This window comes from Sorex fumeus, unplaced genomic scaffold (assembly GCF_029834395.1).
Source record: "Sorex fumeus unplaced genomic scaffold, SorFum_2.1 ptg000051l, whole genome shotgun sequence".
Taxonomy (NCBI): domain Eukaryota; kingdom Metazoa; phylum Chordata; class Mammalia; order Eulipotyphla; family Soricidae; genus Sorex; species Sorex fumeus.
The window spans coordinates 32,550,622-32,567,039 of record NW_026606108.1 but is presented as its reverse complement, the minus strand read 5'-3'; the positions used below and the strand labels follow the sequence as shown (position 1 = coordinate 32,567,039).

The following is a 16,418-nucleotide window of genomic DNA, read 5'->3' as shown; positions in this document are numbered from 1 at the left end:
ATATATTCTAGAATAATAATTTTAGGTATAAACAAGAAGGACTTACTGTAATATAATAGCAACATTAATTATAATGCGAATTATATATATAAAAAGTCAAAAATTATTAAACAATATATTTTGGTATTTGTTCTGAGCAGTATATTTTGATATTTGTGTGTATATGTGTCTTGTATAAAGTGAAAAATGAGAGAACTTTTAATAATGGTTAATAACTTAATAATTTGGGGAAATCAAAGAATTAAGATTGGGGAGGGTGATGTAGAAAATATTTGTTAGATTTCAATTTTTGAATTTTTATGTGAAATATGTTTGTGTACTACATACTTAATTAAGCAGTTTATTATTTTAAAATTAATTTATCATTGGTTTCCATTATTAAGTAACTTTTATGAGTTCAGCGTCTCCCTTCTGTGTATATTCTTCACTACCACTAGCGTCCTCAAGCTATTGCTGTTAGGAAATTGATTTTTTTCCCTGCTCTTTTTGTCCCAGTTCCCCACACATCTTGTAACCATCTTTTTTTTCACAGGGCCTAGGAATTTTTAAAAAATTAAGCAAAATTGACAGTGGAGGCTTTTGGGCTATTCTTCATGTTGCTCAGGACTTATTCCTGACTGTGCTCTGGGGCCACTTCTGGTGGTGCCCCAATACCTTATGTGGCGCTGTGGACCAAACTGGGGTTAGCTCCATGCAAGGCAAAAATCTTTGTCTCTGTGGCCATTGGACAGTCAGGCTTGAACCCACAGTGACGAAACTTGTTGAGCCTCATGGGATGGGGGTGGAGCCGGTCCTGTCCTCCCTGTCCTAACAAGACCCCAAGTCATCGCCCACGAATGGTCTCTCTGGCTCCTGATCAAGCTGCTTAACGGCCATGATCCCAGAGACTCAGAAACAAATCTCGAAACCCAGTGGCTTTTGGAAGAAATGCGTCTGGACCATGCAGTAGGTTACTGTCGCCGGGCCACCCCAGGAGGGAAAGGGTGTTGTCCTGCTTAACCCTGGTGGCTCAGTGGCCATCATCCTCCAGAGGCCATTGGACAGTCAGGTTTGGGCCCGCAGTGACGAGACATTTTGGGCCTCATGGTGATGTCGGTGGGCCCCACGGGTGACTTATGTGAAGTGGGGAGGAGAAAGACAGCCACTTTCTCCCCACCCGCCTCTGCCACCCGGAACCCTGGGTAGGCTAGGGCCGGTAAAGTCTGCAGTGAGCACCTGCTCGGCACGGGCCTGAGCCCTGCCAGCCCCACGAGGTGGCCGTCAAGCCACACCTGAAGTCCGCTTGATCTTCTCGGCACGGGAGTTAATCCCCGCCACCCGATTGCTCGGGGAGCCACGGACTCAAGCTGGGGCGAGAATTTGCTCTTTGCAGGAAAGGAGAGACCAGTCCCAAGCCTTACCCGAGGTTTCTGGGGTTCTTGTCTCGCTCGCAGAAAAGAATTTCAGGAGTAGACGAGCAGTGAAGTAACAGGTTTTATTTGGAGGCTTTTGGAAAGGGAGAGAAAGGGATAAGCAGAGAGAGAGAGAGAGAGAGAGAGAGAGAGAGAGAGAGAGAGAGAGAGTAACACGTCCAGAGGGAACGCGGGCTTCTCCGAGGGTGGAGAGAGCGCCAAGTGGGCTCTCGAGCTGGTTCTTATAGATCCTTCTGACTCAGAATGTTCTGGAATCTCCTTGGGGCTGAGTCGCTGGAGTCAACCGGATTGAAAGGGGGTTCGAGAATCATCTGACTTGGAATGTCCTGGGATCTCCTTGGGGCTGGGTCGCTGGAGTCAACCGGATAGGAAGCGGGTTCGAGAGTCATCTGACTTGGAATGTCCTGGGATCTCCTTGGGGCTGGGTCGCTGGAGTCAACCGGATAGAAAGCGGGTTCTCGGAAAGGAGGAATTTCATGGGGAGGAGGCCCATATCTTCAGGGTCTGGGGATGGTCTTATCAAGTCCTTATTCTCTGTCTCCACAGGGTGGGTTGGTCCTAGAATTCTTCTATGAGACTTTGTTTCATTGCAGAGAGCCTTTCCCTATCTACCTGCCTACATCAAATCCCCCCTAGAGATTCCACCACCTTAAATCTTTAAGGGAGAATGGCAGAAGGTCCATCTTCTGGAGCTGCTTCATGCTGACAATGGGACGCTGGCCCTGCCTACACAAGGGGTGAAATCTCATACTACCTCAGCTTTTAGTGGCCCTCAGCAATGAATTGGTTGGGTTCCTGAAGTTATCTGAAAGAAAAAATCAGTTCGATTAGACTGAGGGATATCACTTTGAAATGGTTAGACCCTGGGAGGAGTAGAAGGTCCTTTCTGACCCAGTAAGGACAGAGTTGTTTGCTGTCTTAAAAAACAAGCGTTAAAGCAACAGAAACCAAAGCGACATAATGCCATACCCATATGTATCATTAAAATAATGGAAAGGAATAACTCTACCCGCAGGTTTGGTTGAAAGAAAAATGACTTCCTGTGTCCAGATATTTCTACTGGACACAGAAACACCAAGCCATTCTCTGGCTTTCTCAGTACAGATAGGAAAAGCTTCTGCCCATACACTGAAGCTCTCAATGAGAACCAACAGGTATTTATAGCTTGAACGTATGAGCATTTGATCATCTGCATAAGGTCAAGCTGCTGATCCTCCTCTAAGTTCCTTGATGCTGAACAGGTGTTAGGAGAGGAGGCTCAGGATTTCCTCTAGGTTCATTAATGGCACAGAAAGCACAGTTCTGAATTACTTCTACCTTACTTGCTATTCAGTTCCTTTCCATGGAAGATGGTTTTCACTGGTGTTAAAGCATAACCCTTTAATAATATTCCATTGCATAGGTCCAGGAGTTAGTAACTTTCCTTGTTGGGTAAATCCATCAACTTCCTTTTGGAAACCTCCAATGTCCATGGTTCCTCTTCTGCAGAGCATTCTGGCTTAGAGGAAATATTCTCTGGTGTTAATCCCATGATGCAACAAAAATTAAGAGCTGTTAATATCCTTGTTCTCTCCAAACGACTCACAGAAAATTTTGTTCACAGAAAATGAGATGCAATACAAAAAGTGTAGAAAGAAAATTCACAGTACTTTAGACTAGATATTAATCCATTCTAATTTAACCAGTTTAGATGCTCTTTCTTGACACTTTGGCCAATTCACAGACTGGGGGAAAGCAATTCTGCACTTTGAGATGAGCTTCACCCTAGTAAAGCTCTGATGGAACTAGTGACAGCATGCATAACATTGAGTTCCTTTATAGATTAGGCTGTTTTCCTACAGTCAGTAAACCAAGTTTTATCTAAATTTCCCAAAAGAGGAAGGACCTTTTAGATCAAGATTAAATACATTTATTCAATCACCTCTGTAGAATTAGAATCTGGTTCTTACAAAAAACTAGTTGCAGAAACATGGTTTTCTCTCCACCTTCATTTTAAAACTTTGCAAGATAGTTTAACAAACCTGGCTTGTTCTTTTGCATAAACACAGTAAGATTAGAGAACTCTCCATTTGGGATACCCCATTATTTACTGAGTCCTGGGGATCGACTAAAGACAGGAGACAAACCAAAAGTGGCATTAATCTTATCTGGCACGTCAGGGTTACCCAGGCCTGGCCATAAGATGTCCCACGACGAACTGGATGGCCTCGAGCCTTTGGGCCTCATTTTCCACAGAGATGTCCTGGCAGAAAGGAATCCATCCCATCCCTTCTTCAGGGCTGGGAGAAATCCTGGTTTCCAGGTTTTTCCTTGACGCTGAGAGTAGGCCCAGACTGAGTTAGTCATTACAGAGTCCTGGATTCCTCATTCTCCATAGCAGTGATGATTTCCACTCTTTCCTCGAGCCAGCCTGCCTCTAGGGTCGCCCTGAGGTTTGTAGGGTACTTGAAAACAGTACCTGTTAAATTCCTGCTCCTGTCATTTAGACAGATCCCCTGACTGTTCCCTGAAAGAGGGCTTTGGGGTCCCATAGTTGGTTTTTCCTGTCTGCATAAGGGATAGACCCTATTACAGAGAGGAAAGACTTATCTGGATTTATGCAAACCAACATAGTGCCATGAAACATCAAAAAACATACTGAAGGTACAAAAGAAGAGAAAAGCAAGCATTTCACTTTACTCACAGAGATGTAATACACCTGTTTGCTGTGGGTCCTAGTCAGAGAAGCTAAAATCTGTAGAGATAAAGCATACCGTTTAACATGTGTTTTCAATCCCATGTCAAAACCCTTGATTTCCTGCAACTTTTGAAAAATTCAATTATCTTAAGAGCACTGTAACAGGAGTCTGGATAATCCGTCCAGTATCTTTCTGACTTGAGACACACGTCTATATTCCCAAGAGTCATCCCACAAGTTTAAACTCTTATTTTACTGAATTTAGCACAACATGATCTCCCAAGTTTGGACACTAGTTACCAATCATCTCATTTAACATGACAAAAATACTCTGCAGTACCTTTTCAAAAGCATTACATCAGTTCTATAGATATTTTAAAAGGCTTTAGAGATGCTCACAACTAAAGTTCTTACAACATATATTCATTGGGCAAAAGTTCACTTTACATTAGAAATTAACCAAGAGACATTTTTAGAATTCTGATTTCTAGGAAAACACAAATGCAAAAAGATTAAACACTCAGATTACCATAGAACAGAAAGCATTTTACACTTGTGTACAAAGTTCTGTGAAGGTCAGGACTAGGTTGATACCTGGAGACAAAGCTTGGCATGAAATAAAGTTATCATAATAATAGCATGCATTTTCACATACAGGACAAGCTGATTAACAATAGTTATCTCATACTTTCACCAAGGTGCAATGCTATGGCTTCAGACTATCAAGATGACATCTGAGATCACTCATAATTCTTTGCTAGGTACCTTTAGAAATTTTAGTTACCAAAAGTCTCAGAGATCAAATAAAAACCACTGGTAGGATAAGTTTTGCAGCTAATTTTATAATTCTAGAAACTCATATTTTAAAATAAACATGAACCTGTTTTATGTACCACATTATTTCAACTCACAAGATTTTCTAGGTCAAATATTCTAATCCAATGCAGATACAAATATGTACATTGATATAACAGCATAAAACCTTTGAACTGCCAATTAATATAAAACATGGTAAACCCTCTTTGGCTTAATTTCAATAGTTCTTGTCCCTGAGTTATTTCAATCATAAGCTTTCTACACCAGATACTTTTACCAATTCCACAAGAATACAAACATGTTTTTAGACACAGAAAAAGCCCTTTAGTTTTTACCAAACTTTGATATTAGCATAGAAAAAGCACTTGGACTGTCAATGTTTATGGTAACATAAGAAAACTATTAATTAATATGAGGAAACTTTATTTTAGTGGCTTATGTACCTCTGTTGTTCGTAAGCTAAATTCCTCATTACAATTGGCTGAGGCTTGTAAGATAAAACCTTGCATTCTCTGAACTTTATTTCACTTTAGTTTCAGACTCTAGTTCCACAGCTCTTCTAGATAGTACAGATTCTTAAGTTCAAAAGGATTTCAGCTGTTACTAATCATTAATGTTCTTCTAATAAGAAATCTAGATTGAGAATTCTGCTTTCTCTGTAGGCTCAACCTTCTGATAAGAAATCTTCGTTTAAACCTTGTCTAACAAGTTCCAAAAACAACTGCATTCCTTCAATCACTGAGTTGCATATCACTGACTTCTCAAGAATTTCTACTTCTGATTTCAACCTGGTACCAGCACTCGAGTGTTCCACACAGACAGACAGACAGACAATGAACTGACTAAAGACCACCACACATACATGTACACACATCCGCAGCTGATCGATTGATCTGACCCTTCAAAAATGGTAGGGAGAAAACTGATGGACTGACAAAGGAAGGAGCAGTCCACAGGGCAAAGAAGCCCTGTCGGCCCCCGTTTCCGAGCTTGACCAGAGAGTCTCCTGTTTGTTAAAAATATTGGTCAAGAAAGCGCTTTTGTTGATATCAGCGGGCAAGATAAACTATGACGAAGCAGTTGAAACCTAAGGTTGTCAGATGTTACCATATTTTGATCAAGGCTAGTTCTGAGGCAGGGAACTGGTATCTTCTTATCAGACATGGGGATAGTTTGCATTAGTGACATACTTCTTTGTTTCTGATATCAAACAATTAATCACATGATCTTGCATTTTTCCTGCCTCCTCTGCTTTGATGATCCTATTCCTTTTGTTACCTGCAAAGATCTGACTGCAAAATGATCTGGTCATGCAAACTGCCATTCACTGGCCATCTTTCCCCAAGTTCTAGCTTATACTCAGGCCACGTGGTATTACAGAGGTCAACAAGACGTTTCTAATTTAAGCTATCTAGCTTCAGGCTCCTCCAGTGTTTTAACAAGCAACCCAAAGGAGAATGTTTAGGTACTGATGTAGAATTTCCCATATCTCCTAAGTGTCAGCAATAACCTATGAAAGGGAGGGAAAAGAAAAATCTAGGGTAGAATAATTCCTTAGCAAGCTCTCCTCCTAATAGTTTCTAGTGTTGTGGTTCTAGAGACTGCGCGGACATGACCACAACTGCATGCCGGCCCGTGGTGTTGTGGTTCTAGACAGAGGGCGCGGACACGACCACAACTGCATGCCGGCCCGTGGTGTTGTGGTTCTAGACAGAGGGCGCGGACAGGACCACAACTGCATGCCGGCCCATCAGAAAAATCTCTCTTTAAAGGACGTCTCCTTTAGAGATTTCTGAGTTACCCCAGGCGTCCCTTGGGGCCTGCCTCCCGAGCGTCCACACGACCATGGCTTACACGTGTGGAGCCATACCTAGAGTGCCATGGGTTTCCAAGAAGCCTATTAAGGGGAGAAGAGAAAAGTTCTGCCTCTCTTAGCTTGCCACATATTCCAATGCTCCCTGCTGACTCTTTCTTCCACAAACTTCTTGCCTGTCTTTTTACCTCTTTTTTTTCTCTGCTTCACTTTGCCTAGGGCTAAACCTGCTGACTGCCTCCATTAGCATTTGAATTGACCTCTAGATGATTCTGCTTGGGAAAAGGGATTTCTACCTAGAAATTGATCTGCCTCAGTTTTCCCAGGTTCTTCTCACTAGTGGGCTTTCCTATCAGGGTGCTCATACACACACACATTCACACAGAGGTTATCACATTCCTCCCCCTTTCCCCCTAGAGATTTCCAAGGGAGCATACCTCCACAGCAGATTTTCCACAGATTACCTCCTTCCTCGTGGATTTCTTCACTGCTCTGTCCCTTCGTGGTCGCCATCTGATGTCGGTGGGCCCCACGGGTGACTTATGTGAAGTGGGGAGGAGAAAGACAGCCACTTTCTCCCCACCCGCCTCTGCCACCCGGAACCCTGGGTAGGCTAGGGCCGGTAAAGTCTGCAGTGAGCACCTGCTCGGCACGGGCCTGAGCCCTGCCAGCCCCACGAGGTGGCCGTCAAGCCACACCTGAAGTCCGCTTGATCTTCTCGGCACGGGAGTTAATCCCCGCCACCCGATTGCTCGGGGAGCCACGGACTCAAGCTGGGGCGAGAATTTGCTCTTTGCAGGAAAGGAGAGACCAGTCCCAAGCCTTACCCGAGGTTTCTGGGGTTCTTGTCTCGCTCGCAGAAAAGAATTTCAGGAGTAGACGAGCAGTGAAGTAACAGGTTTTATTTGGAGGCTTTTGGAAAGGGAGAGAAAGGGATAAGCAGAGAGAGAGAGAGAGAGAGAGAGAGAGAGAGAGAGAGAGAGAGAGAGTAACACGTCCAGAGGGAACGCGGGCTTCTCCGAGGGTGGAGAGAGCGCCAAGTGGGCTCTCGAGCTGGTTCTTATAGATCCTTCTGACTCAGAATGTTCTGGAATCTCCTTGGGGCTGAGTCGCTGGAGTCAACCGGATTGAAAGGGGGTTCGAGAATCATCTGACTTGGAATGTCCTGGGATCTCCTTGGGGCTGGGTCGCTGGAGTCAACCGGATAGGAAGCGGGTTCGAGAGTCATCTGACTTGGAATGTCCTGGGATCTCCTTGGGGCTGGGTCGCTGGAGTCAACCGGATAGAAAGCGGGTTCTCGGAAAGGAGGAATTTCATGGGGAGGAGGCCCATATCTTCAGGGTCTGGGGATGGTCTTATCAAGTCCTTATTCTCTGTCTCCACAGGGTGGGTTGGTCCTAGAATTCTTCTATGAGACTTTGTTTCATTGCAGAGAGCCTTTCCCTATCTACCTGCCTACATCAATGGGATGGGGGTGGCACTGTCTTCAGAGATCAACTGTCCTCCCCACCCCAATGAGACCCCAAGTCATTGCCCACGAACGGCCTTTCTGGCTCCTGATCAAGCTGCTTAACGGCCATGATCCCAGAGACTCAGGAGCAAATCTCGGAACCCAGCAGGTTTTGGCAGAAATCCCTCCAGATTTAAGTGTTAAAATTTCAGAATTTCAAAATCGTGTGGCCACTATTGCAGTCACGCAACATCATATGTTATTCATAACCAGCAATAGAAAACAGATTGTCTACTGTTGCCTTTTCGGCAGATCTGAGTGTTGGGGTAAAATCTCAAATAATAATGGTGGGTCTGGTGTCAAAGTGTTGAATGTGATCAGAGTAGGGAGAGAGTAATGTGGAAATCATCTGCCCCACAGATAGGGGGAGGGTGTGTGATGGGGGTATACTGGGGTTGTTGGGGGTGGAGAATGGGCACTGGTGCAGGTGCAGGTGTTTCATTGTATGACCGAGACTTAGACCAAGAAGCTTTGTAACTGCTCTCACGGTGATTCAATAAATAAAATTATAAAAAATAAAAAAATAAAAAATATCTTTGCCTCTGTGCTATCTCCCCAGCCCCTAAATAATATTTTTAATGTAAAATTTCATTTATAATAATGACCAAAATCTCCCATTAACTGCCTGAGAATTAAGAAACTTGGAATATTAAATTTTTTCGGTAACATGCTAAATATCTTATGAAAATAAGGGAGTTGCCAGAACGGAATAAAGTACTCAATATAATTAAAGAATTAAATATTTCATCTTTAGCCAAAAAGAAAAGTTTCAATATAGAGATAAAACTTCATCATGTTGAAATTTAGTGAAGTAACTATCAAGAGCAAAACAGGGGCCCTAGAGACTGGGGAAATGGCACAGCAGGCTACTGGGTATAGTTTGCAGAGGCCCAGGAGAGCCCTTTGTTTGATCCCTGTGCTGCAGAGTCTCAAGTTTCCCTCACCCTGGGCTTCACCAAGTCCGACTTCCTCCCTCGAAGTGAAGCATGGGTATGGGGAAAATAAAGCAGTGAGAGTTACTTTAAATGAAAACTTGGTTTCAGGGTTGTAACTCAGCACATGTTTACGTGTATCAGACCCTGTGTTTGGTCTCCAGCACCACAGTGACAGCATTTTTCTTTGGTTTTTGGGCCACACCCTGTGAGGCTCTTTTTAAAAAAAAAAAAATATATATATATATATATTTTTTTTTTTTTTAAATTTTATTGAATCGCTGTGAGATAGTTACAAGCTTTCATGTTTGGGTTACAGTCACACAATGATCAAGCATGCATCCCTCCAGTGCACATTCCCCACCACCAATATCCCCGGTATAGCCCCCCTTTTTCACCCTCCCCCTGCCTCCATGGCAGTTTTTAGCTCTGCACTCAGAGCTACTCTTGGCAGTGCTCAGGGAACTCTATGAGATACAGGGAATCAGACCTGCTGCACGCAAAAAGAGTGTCCTATCTTCTGTAATCTCTCCAACCTTATAAAGACATTATGTTTAAGGTGAAAATTTATAAAAATATAATTTGGGTACATATTTTGTAAAGCTTTTCACACTATGGAAGTGGTTAATTTTACACTTGAGAACATAAGTCTCCTGTGAGCATTGTTGGTGCAAGCCTAGTGGCCTGAACACCACCTGTCAGGGCACCTGTGCAGGCAGGTGGCCCCTACTTACTCCTCTGGAATAGCTCCTATTAGAAAAAAAGTCATCTCATAAGAAAATCTAGAACCTATCAAAATGAAAATTCAAAATCAGAACCTATACATTATGGGTATCGTTGTGAATCAGGAAGAGAATTTTTTTTTCCTTTCAACCATAAGTCATTTAAAAAGTGGTCATTTTGAAGAATAATCCAAACACATGGTTATAAAATTCAAAGGTAGCAAGGCATGCATTGAACAAGTCTCTCTTACCCTTCATTGTGAATCATTCAGCACTTGTGACTGGCAGTAACCTTTTTATTAGTGTCTCATGTTAGTGGCAGTCTGTGTGTTTATATAGTGTCTCACAGTATTCTTCTTAATTTGCTTAGTATTTTCTTGAAGATCATTTTACATTAGCACACACTATATACAGGCATTTAAAATAATTTTATAGCATTTCCTTGTATCTAGCATCATTTTTTCACCCAGTCTCTGTATTTCCTCTTGCTAGGGATGATAGCCTGATTTTTCAGGTGTCCCAAGAGGCAGAGCTGACAGGACTACCTTGGTGCTTGTAGCACTGTGATTTCCATTCAGGCCTTTACTGAACTTGAAGCCACTGAGCCATCCTCCAGATCCCTACCCAGTCTATTATTAATGATGGACATTGTTGGGTTATTTTTAGTCTTGCTATTAGTAACACTGCAGTTAATATTCATATATACACAAGTATACCTGTCATATATATTTGTTTTTTTATTTTCTTTTTGGGTCATACCCAATGATGCTCAGGGCTTACTCCTAGCTCTGCACTCAGGAACTGCTCCTGGTGGGACTCTGGGGACCATATAGGATGCCAAGGATTGAACCCGGGTTGGCTGCATGCAAGGCAAATGCCCTACCCACTGTACTATCGCTTCAGCCCCATCTCTCATATATATATATTTACAACATACTTTTTTTTTAATCCTCTTGACAAACAAAAATTAAAATTCTCCCTCTTTTTTTTGGGGGTGGCCACACCTGGCAGTGCTCATGTATTACTCCTGGCTCTGCACTCAGGAATCTCTACTGATGGACTCGGGGGACCATATGTACACTGGGGATTGAATTCAGGTTGACTGCATGCCTTGCCTGCTGTACTATCTCTCCAGAGCCAGATTTTTCCAAAATATTTTGACAGCATTAAAATTATAAATGTGTATTTTGTTTTCTTTTCAGTGTCAGTAGGATGGAGCAGGGAGTTTACTGGATTGCTGCAAGGTGTTCTCTCCTAGGGATTATAAAGTTAGGTCACTTTTCAGAATGTCTGTTGCATGGCTTTATTTTTATAACTAGAAATTTGAAAAAAATCACAGTCATGTGTAACATGTTTTACTATGAAAACAATATTAAAATACTTAATTATTTTAAATTATGTTTTCTCCCATTCCAAATTGAAAAATGCTACTATAATACGATCTAAATAAATCATATAGTATGAATGAATAAATCATATAGTATGATTTAATAGTTAAATAGCTATAAAATGATTCTTATGCTTTTGGCCTTATGCTTTTGATTCCAATTGGGAAATAATATTTGAGGGAAATTAAATAGGAAAAAAGCTATTTGCTTACAACTGCTCATATTAATGTTCCAAGTGAGACCTATTTGGAAATGGGGAAAAAAATCTCAGATATTTCTCAGCAAAGGAATAAAAAAATCAATTTCAGTTTAATTTCAGATTTTTACTTGGAAATATATATATAGAAATAATGTTAAGTGGAAAAATAAGTTAATATGGAAGCATCATTAATACTAGAAGTGTAGCACTGCTAATTAGATAATTGAGTAGAGTCAGATTTAATGGATTTTAATATTTTTGGAAATATCCATAAATCCATAATGTTATTTTAAAGAGACTAGGGCCAGCAGTATTGCTCAGTAGTATAGTATGTGTAAAGTCCGAAGTTCAATGTATAGAATTACGAAAGAAAAAAAAGTATACACTTATATACATATACATGTATATTATATACAAGAATAGAAAATTAAGTACGGACTGAAATATTCTTTTTATTTTTTACTAATTTTTCATTTACCTTTTAATGAGTAATTGGTTGTTGTAAAAAACTCTCTTCTGCTCGCTTGGGCTTTGCAAACCTCCAACCGCAGGCCTGTGTAAGCCCCTCACTCGCTCGGGGATTACACGTGAAAGGATGTTCGAGGGCCCTTGGGGCGGCTCTTTTTCCGCTCTCTTTCGGTGCTCTCGAGCTGCTTATTCACCCGAGATGGCTGTTGCTTAGGACGGACAAAGGAGGAACGAGGGCCAGTATGGTTGCTGATTAGTCATTTATTCAATCTCTTGTCTCTCCCAGCTCTGTCCAACCCCCTCTCTGTGTATCTCTCTTTAACTGCACAATTCTTTCTTCTCGCTGTATCGGTCTCCTCTATCTCTCTGCGCTGTCTCCGCAACTGTCTCTTTTTCAGTCCCCTCTCCTTCAACTGATCCATCGATCCATTTCTCTAATCAACCATCAATCAACCATCAATCCATTTCTCCAACCATCAATACATCCAACCTTCAATCCATCCCTTTCTCCCCGCAGCCACTCTTTTTTATCCTCTCACCACACCTCCCCAACCACGCCTCCCCACAGGAAGTGTGATCAAAAGCGTTTTTCCAGACTTCCTGATCACCTGCAGCCCACGAGGGCATAACAGCCCTTAAGATGTATTTGTCCTCTCCTTAGGCCTGCAACTTAATTAACATATTTAATTCTCCTTTATAATATTTACCATTCTGTATGGACACAGTAATAGACACTTTTAGGCTTGTATGATGACTTTCCTGGAGACATCTTACCACAGACTCAGACTACAGTGCTCAAGTCGGATCAATCATCCCTAAACCCAGCAGGGTCCAAATCTAGTTATTACTTTTTGGATCATGACAGAATTTGTCCATGACCAAGCTCTTAACTTAGAGTTAAGCATTAGGGCACTTCGGCCAGGCCCATTTCAATGCCAGGGTAGCTCATAGCTCACTGCTTGCCCTGGGTCCATCCAGTCCCTCGTTGGGACCCTGCTTTTGGGGATCTAGGAAGTAAGAGCAACTGAGGCTTAAGTCGAGAGAGCAGATGTCCAGGAGGCTTATTATCTGGAGTCAATTAATTCCCAAGCCACAGGCTTGTCTTTTTAACTGTCTTCCTGTATCCATACAAAAAGCAGTTGCTCCGAAATCACTAACCGTGCAAAGGACATTAAGGAGAAGAAAAAGACAATATTTACAAGTCAGAGTATGATCAGGAGACAAAGGTAATTGACAGGTTGGGGCAATCAACAAACACAAGCTCCCAGCAGCCAGGGAGGAAGGGCAAACCAATGTTATCCTACAGGTTATCTGACTTTTAGAGTAGTCATATGCCAATAAAGGATATTCTTTAATTATTTAAATTATGAAATCATGCTTGCATAGAAAAACACTTCATGAATATATAGTAGGAATATAATTTTGTCCTTAGAGTGTTTTAAAACTACTTGGGTATGGGCGGCCAGAGAGATAGTACAGCAGGTAAGACGTTTGCCTTGCAAGCCTCTCACCCAGGTTTAATCCCTGGCACCCCATATGTTCCCCGAGCATTGCCAGGTATATTGCTTCTTTAATGTGAGAAATGTAAGTTTTTTGGCTGTCATTTACGAACTTATATTTTAGACATGCTCTGGCTATTTTTGCTGTGGTGAAATTAAGTATTTTGTATATTAATTCGTTATTTATATTCAGATATATTTTAAAAGTTTTATTCAAATATTTTATTATTTTAAAGGTATTCACTGTTACCATACTTAATTTTTCCCCCTTTATTGAAGGTTCTGTTGGTGCAACTAATATGAATGAACATAGTTCTCGCTCCCATGCCATCTTTACGATTACTATAGAATGCAGTGAGAAAGGTGTTGATGGTAACATGCATGTCAGGATGGGGAAGCTCCATCTTGTAGATCTTGCTGTAAGTAACAATACTACTTAATAATGTGTGACTATTTTATGTATGAACAGGAATCAAGTGAGGAGGTATGATTTCCGTGTGATTTTAAGTTATTTCTAGTGATTATGTTTAACTTATTATTTATCGTAAAATATTTCTTTTCTTGTTGTTGTTGTTGTTTTTGGGTCACACTTGGCAGTGCTCAAGACTTACTCCTGGCTCTGCACCCAGGAATTATTTTTGGTGGGATTGGGAGTACAGCACCTACCCACTAGACTATAGTTCTGCCTCTTCATTGTGAAATATTTGTAACCTATACAAAAAGTAGGTAGCGTATAATGATCTCCCATGTACTCCACACCCAACTTAAGCAGAACTTGTGTGAGTCCTGCTTTTTTCTCTACCCTTAGTCAATTCTCTTCCTCTGTTTGATTTTTTTTAACTTTGAGAAGATTATGCTCTATTTAAAGATTTACTTTTATTTTTATCTTTATATTACTAGGGTTCAGAAAGACAAGCAAAAACTGGAGCTACTGGACAGCGCCTAAAAGAAGCTACAAAAATCAATCTTTCACTTTCTACCCTTGGTAATGTAATTTCTGCCTTGGTTGATGGAAAAAGCACTCATGTGCCTTATCGTAATTCTAAATTGACCCGTCTTCTTCAGGATTCCTTAGGAGGAAATTCAAAAACCATGATGGTAAGATTTAATTAGTAGTATAGCTATCATCAGGCAAATTTAACATTATTCTTTGGGTTGATAATTGATATGCTTTACATTATTTGGTGGGGGGACCTCCCAGGAGGTGCTCAGGAGACCCAGGAGTCCCCTGCTGTTATTAATGGCCAGCTGGGTGGAAGATCAATGTGAGGGCCAGAGGACGCTCTGCTGTTCAGGCCCTTGGTGCCAGGGATCACCGAGGCCACAACAGGACACCCAAGGCATGTGCCTTAACCACTCTAACTCCCCAGCCCCGGATATGCAGTACATTTGCAGAAAAGAAAAAAAAAACCACCCCCCCCCCCCCCGCCCCTGCCACCCCCATAGCTATTATTGTACCTTTTTAAAACTTTGTAGTTCTTTTCTCTCTCTCTTTTTTTTTTGGTTGTTTTTGTGGGGGAGGGGTGGTGTACTCAGAGCATACCCCCAGTTCTTTACCTGGAGGTTACTCCTGGTGGTTCCAGGAATTGAACTTGGGTTGGCTGCATGAAATACAAACACCATTCCCTATTCTCTCTCTTCAGCCCCTTTTTAAAAATACATCATATGAGCTAGTCTATAAAGGTGTCTGTAAATCCATGTGGCTGATGCTCTCTTTCTCACAAAGACCAGAATATAAATGGACTTCAAAAATTCTCTTTTGGAGAAAATAAAATGATTACCAAGGTCTCAGACAATGACTTTAGTCACATCATTATGAGCTATAACAATTACAACAATTATACAAATTACCACAAATTGACTTATTGACCTAAGATTTGATAATTCAGCTTGCCTTTGTATTGTAACAAACAATATGAAGTACATTTGATTGTGCTTGCAGGGATTGGAGTTGTGGGTGGGAAATTTGAGACATCAGTGAAGGGAAGGGCACCCTGCCCTGCTGGTGGAATATTTAGTGTCTGGAACAACTGTACTATTGTGAGCAATTTGGTAAATTATAGTGCTATAATAAAAATTAAAAAATAATTCTTTATGGGGGCTGGGGGGATAGAACAAAGGGCTGGCATGGCCCTACTGGTGCCCAGCACTGTTAGGCCCAGGTAGTACCACATCAACTGATCAGAATGCTCAACCATTAGGCCTTGTCTTCTGGCTAAGTAATGCTGAAGCAGTCCTCCAGTGAGAAATTCTTTTTGATATATTAGTGATTTTAACTGGTGTCAAGTAAAGTTTTGTTTTCTAATTTAACAGTGTGCCAATATTGGGCCAGCAGACTACAATTATGATGAAACTATCAGTACATTACGGTACGCCAACCGTGCTAAGAATATTAAAAATAAAGCTAGAATTAATGAAGATCCGAAGGACGCTTTGCTTCGTCAGTTTCAGAAAGAAATAGAAGAACTGAAAAAAAAACTTGAGGAAGGTAACTTAATCTTAAAATATTAATCTCTAAGTTGTTTAACCAGTGTTCTAATAAAAAAAACTCCACCTATTGGGCCAGAGAGCTTGTACAGGAGTTAAGTCCTTTGCCTTGCACCCTTGTTTGATCCTCCGGCCCTCATACGGTTCACCACTTACTGCCAGGAATGACCCCTCGGCACCACTGAATGTGGCCCCCAGACCAAAGCCAAAAAAATCGAAAGTATCAAAAATTCTTTGAGGGGTTAGAGAGATGGTACAATGGGTAATGTGCTGCCGTGTACATAGCTGACCCGGGTTTGATCCCCAGCACCAGATATGGTCCCCTGGGTACCGCCAGGAGTGATTCTTGAGCACAGAGCCAGTGGTAAGCTCTGAGCACAGCCAGGTGTGGTGCAAAACTGAGGAAAGCAAACAAACAAAAACCTCTTTGAGTCTCTATTATTGATACTTAAAAACATATTTCTCCAGGGTACCTAATTTATCAAGGTACCTAAT

The 16,418-nt window shown here is 41.5% G+C and overlaps 1 protein-coding gene across 2 annotated transcripts in view; it reads left to right on the top strand.

Moving 5' to 3' along the window:
• The window catches only part of KIF3A (kinesin family member 3A), a 61,124-nt gene that overhangs the window by 25,391 nt on the left and 19,315 nt on the right, over positions 1–16,418 (top strand). For both annotated transcript variants that reach the window (XM_056124269.1, XM_056124270.1), the window contains exons 6-8: positions 13,716–13,855; positions 14,337–14,534; positions 15,750–15,924. In XM_056124269.1, the coding sequence (XP_055980244.1) occupies positions 13,716–13,855; positions 14,337–14,534; positions 15,750–15,924 (513 nt within the window). The remainder of the gene's footprint in view (positions 1–13,715; positions 13,856–14,336; positions 14,535–15,749; positions 15,925–16,418) is intronic.